General features: G+C 31.8%; 1 protein-coding gene across 2 annotated transcripts; it reads right to left on the bottom strand.

The window, feature by feature from the left end:
• Positions 1-415: 415 nt before the first annotated feature.
• LOC124911750 (B3 domain-containing transcription factor VRN1-like) lies at positions 416-4,483 on the bottom strand. Of its 2 annotated transcripts, none has more exons than XM_047452264.1 (4): positions 4,233-4,483; positions 2,323-3,022; positions 2,036-2,229; positions 416-995 (listed from the first exon to the last, which is right to left on the bottom strand). In XM_047452264.1, exons 1-4 carry the CDS (start codon positions 4,347-4,349, stop codon positions 675-677), a joined length of 1,332 nt encoding a protein of 443 aa, XP_047308220.1. In that variant the 5' UTR covers positions 4,350-4,483; the 3' UTR covers positions 416-674. The 2 variants fall into 2 exon arrangements, with proteins under 2 accessions (XP_047308220.1, XP_047308221.1); XM_047452265.1 differs by having other exon boundaries at positions 2,323-3,019.
• Positions 4,484-5,242: the final 759 nt, after the last annotated feature.

Below are 5,242 nucleotides of genomic sequence, written 5' to 3'. Positions count from 1 at the left end.
AATTAGTTTGTGTTTTTATTAAACAATTTTTTTTTTAGCTAATGCAACTCTCACAAACTATTAGTTAATCAAGAAAATGATGTATGAGTAGTTAATTATTCAATACACAAAATATATAGGTCTCAATATCATGATCTTCATGTTATTAACTCAACATTCTAACCATTTGTGCTAAATTCTTCAAGTTGATAACACAATTTATGAGAGGGCCAGTCTCTACAACTTTCTTGAACTCTCTTTAGATAACACAACTTTCAATGCAGAACTCCCAACAAATCGATCCAATATAGAAGAAGATTAGTTTAAGTTTAACTAATATTATAAACTTTTCACAAATTTCAGAATAGTTAGATCATCAAGATAAAACATTTGAAGGTGACCAATTTCCGGTCTATTTCACAGTATCACACCTTAATAACAAACGCATCTGAATTTGTACTCATTTTCAATTGAAGGCAGTTATCCCATGCCTATTAGATCCCAACATAAATTTCAGGAAGGCAAGCAATCATATCTATAACTAGTCCAGGTTTAAAAACTGGTTAGAACCCTCTTCCTTCAGCTACAATGGCAAACAAGTCTATCTGTTTACATAGATAAGTCACATAAAAAGCTAAAAGACTACAGTTTCCTAAAAAATAAAGTATCTGCTTCAAAAGCTAACATATTTTTTCTCACCCATTTAAATCGCAAGCGACAGATAGTTGGTTGTTGAATGCCATTGCTACAATTTGATTCCTTGGCTCAGGATTTTCGCGAGCACGAAATATGATAACTTTCAACACAGTATCCCTCACCTCTATTAGTTCAAATATACAGACGTCACCTTCTTCCAATTTATTCTCAGATGTAAATTCAGGCCATCCCTTGCTCAACTTAGCCGAACCATCCCTCCATAAGCACCTAACTGGCCACTTTTCACCATTTGGTGCTTGAATCACCACAAATCCTGAAACCTCGCTCAGGTATGTTTCTGCAAACTTGGCTGGCATATGCTGCATTCAAATATCAACAAACAAAAAGATTTCACACACATTGAGCATTTCAAATTAGCATTTTCTTATCAATAAGAATAAGAAAAACAATTATTATGAACATCAAAACAAGTAGGGATGATCACAATGGAGCACTGTTTCTTAGAAGTTTTTATATCCTCCAAGGAAAATTCTCGCAAGCAGTCTTTATACTATAATTCTTTCAATGAATATTCTTTTCTACGCTAAAATTTATTTTAAATCCAATTATCTATAATATAAATACTCTAATAAATTAAATATTCATATTGTTTCGAGAAAACAAATAACAGTAACATATAAATATTAGTAACAACTTTTCCCAAAAAAAAATATTAGTAACAACAACAAAAATATTTTAATATATAAATTAGTAAAATAAAACATGAAGAATAAATAAATATATGTTAAAAATAATATATGGGTTCAAGCTTTCTTGACCATTTTGCTTTCTCCACTTGTATTACAATCTCGTCAATAAGAAAACGGCTCAAATCAATAGTTTTTTGTTAATTTCTTTGAGTGTAAAATCATCTATATATAACTTTTCATCTCCTTAAGCACAATTCTTGACTTAAATATTTATTTTTTCTAAAATCATATCAATGCATTAACAAAGCTATAAAAAAATGATGACGGAAAGTCTGAACCAATTCTAAAAGTTCAGGAAGCAAAATGGGCTTTTGATACAAGTTGAGGAAGCAAACTGAACCTCTTTCCTTCAAATAATATTATCCTTTATTTTTGGTGTTTAGGGAAGTGAATCATGGGAAAACCGGACTCACATTTGATGGGAACATGCATATAAATACCATCCCCAACCCAGCAACGGTGAAACATTGGAAAAAACGATCCAAACTGTTTAATTTAGAACAGTCCCAATGAGGGTTGGGCATGTAAATAACCTCCCCGTCCCTTCCAAGGTGAAACATGGGAAAAACAGAGCCAATCTTTTCGATTCAAATGAATCCCATTGTGGGTGGATTGAATTTCGTAAAAACAATGCTTTTTATGTGACTTACCAGGCCAACTCCCTTATAAACATAAGACCGTCTGAGGACAACACGACAGAAAGGATTTTCTGATTGAAAGGCTTTGGCTGCATTGAGAACTCTTTCCTTTTCTTCAGTCGTTATCTCCCTCGACCTCCTCTTTAACCCCGACTGGATTGCTTCAGGACTTCTCACTTCAATTTTGTCTTCCATCTTGGTTCCGTCTGAAAAAGGTCATTATACAGAGAAACATTAGTTAATGTAGCTAACAATTTAAAAAAAAAAGTAAAAATATCTGAGTATTTGAAAATTATCACCAGTTGTGGTTTCTCCTTTCCTTTTCTTGTTAGATTCTGATTTTTGATTCCGAGGACGAGATTTACTACCGTATGCAGCTGTCATAATCTCATTAAAACCGCATTGAATTCCAACATCTCGTTTGCAGCCCATCGGTTGCTTCACATCTACCTCATTAGTGGAGAATAAACCATTGGTTATGCTTCTTCTGATTTGGCTTGAATCTGCGTTATGGTATCCAGTCGTTGGGCACCAACACTCAAACTTGAAGACTTCTGACTGAGGATTCCTTGGGTTGCTCATATATGACGGATCATAACTTTGACCAATCAATGGTTGTTGATTTGATGTTCCATCATAAAATTTGTTTCTCGAAGAAGACTGGTTGGGTGTTTCCCAGGGAGAGAAAGTTTTAACTGTTTCATTAACTTGCAGCCCACTTTCGAAAGTATTTAGTGAATGACAGTGATATTTAATCTCAGAAACCGTCAAATCATGTATGTTAACTCTGAAGCTTGAATTCCCATCATATGTAAACATCAAAAGATGTCCTGTGGAAATAGAATGATGTTTGGCAAATTCATTCCAGCCAGTTGTGAGCCAAAACTTATCATCAATCCTTTCCAATCGGACTTTCCAGACACAACCGTTTGCGACTGTGAGGGTACACACGTTAGTAAGTTCATTGCCAAATTTCTTTCCAAACTTTCCTGAAATCTTCTGTATCAAATCAAAATTGAATACATCTTAACATCTACATGCAAACACATACAGCTCAACAATAAAAAATGGTTATAAATGATTTGAGCCACTTATTTTAATGTTTAGAACTTAAAATGAACTGGTGCAAATTCAACTATCAAAACAAGCCTTTGGTGTAAGTTCCACAAGCAAATGAACTTCTTTCCAAGTTTATTTTATACAAGATTAGCAATAAATCCAATCCAATTGCATTAATCATTTTGTTACAGAAGAATAAGAAAGAGAACACGATTTTAGCAATTTTCTTGAAAGTTTAGCAATTAAATTGTGCCTGGCGCAATTTCAACAAACCAAACGAGCATTTGGTGTGAGTTCAACAAACAAAATTAACTTATTTCCATGTTTTTCATACAAATTTGGTGATAGATTCAATCCATTTACTATAATCATTTTATCATTCAGGAATCAGAAAGGAACATGACTTTAGCCAATTTTTACATTGAGCAAATACAAATTGAGCAAGCAAAACTAGTCTTTCGTACAAGTTCAACAAGCAATATGAATTTTCCAAGTATTTTTTAATACAAACTTTGGTGATATATCCAACAATTTGCTTTAATCATTTTTCTCATTCAAGAAACAGAAAGATAACATGGGTTTAGCCATTTTGCTTAAAGTTTAGAAATTAAAATGAGCCTGATGCAAATTTAGCTAGAAAAACGAGCCTTCATCTCAAGTTCAACAAGCAAAACTAACTTTTTCCCAAAAAACTTCTTAAACAAATTTGGTGATAGATCCAATCCAATTTTTGTAATAATTTTTCTCATTGAGGAATCAGAAAGAGAACATAATTTGAAACATTTATAAAGTTTAGCAAATAGATAAGCCCGATGCAATTTCAGCAAGAAAAATGAGCAGCTTTCCAAGTTTTATTTATATAAATTTGGTGATAGATCAAATCCAATTGCTTTAATCTCTGTATTATTGAATGTTGATCCTCCCTAATGATATAATCTATTTTCCTCTAAAACTAAACTACTAATAGAAATATAACAAGCCTAAGAACTATTCAAAAATTGCCAAGGAAATGAAACCTATAAATTTTCGTATGATCAACTAGCTAACTCCACGAGATGTTCAATTGGTTACCCTACAATGTAGCAGAACACAGATAGAGCTCATGTGCGTATGTGATAAGTATGTACAAAGAGATAGAACGAATAATTACCAGTTTATTGTGTTCAAGAACGGAGGGTTCCATCATCTGGTAGAAAATCGGAAAGCTGTTTGCCGGAGAAATGGGTCGTCGGATATCGGGGCCAACGTGGATTACCTGGTTCGACATTCTTCCAGTGGACGATGGTTTCAGATTTCCAATACGGAGGTAGTCTGAGCTGATTTAATTCCCTCAATCTTCCACTTTGTTGCTCTTTATGGGGTTTTGAGATTTTCACAAAATCATCTTCACTCAAGAAATTTGGTGTCGCCTAGCAAAAACGAAGAAGAGCTCAAGAAAAAGAAAAAGAGAAAAAATAATTATATATATTAAAACTTAAAGCTTATATTGCCAAATTTAATTTAAAATATCATTAAAACCATTTTCCATATTTTAGTTATTTTACGATTTTTATCATTTTTTTATTTGTTTTTTTTATTTGTTGAATGAAAAAATAGTTTAGATATTTAGAATTTTAATTAAATAATTATTATAATATTATTTTGTATTTAAAATTTAAATATAATAAAAATATTTTAATTTATAAATTAAATAGTTAAAAAAATAATAAATTTTATAAAAAGAAATCGTTAAATTATCTCAAATATCTTTATTTATATATATATATATATATATATATATATATATATATATATATATATTATAATGTGAGTATTATAATTGGGAGTTGATGTTAATAATGCATTGTTAAAAGAGAAAATTTGGTGGCATATATATGGGTGAGAATTTGAGAGAATGATGTATTGAAGCGAAAGTCGTTCTCTCTCTTTGGAGACCTAACCCAATATGTAATATATGTGTGAGCGAATTTGAGGTAACAATGGTTTGAATTGAAGCGGGCAGACGTCTTCTCTTGTCGAGACCTAGCCCAATAAATGATTTATGTGTGTGAATTTGAAGAATGGAGAAATATTCCGCTCTCACTTTCGTTACTCTTTCAACCTCATGATAAATTATGGAAAACGATATTTGAGAGGACAGCCATTGTTCTTTAATATGTA

The sequence above is a fragment of the Impatiens glandulifera genome, chromosome 8, assembly GCF_907164915.1.
Source record: "Impatiens glandulifera chromosome 8, dImpGla2.1, whole genome shotgun sequence".
Classification (NCBI taxonomy): domain Eukaryota; kingdom Viridiplantae; phylum Streptophyta; class Magnoliopsida; order Ericales; family Balsaminaceae; genus Impatiens; species Impatiens glandulifera.
Note: the sequence above shows the minus strand (reverse complement) of the source record. Positions and strands in the feature narration are given on the sequence as shown.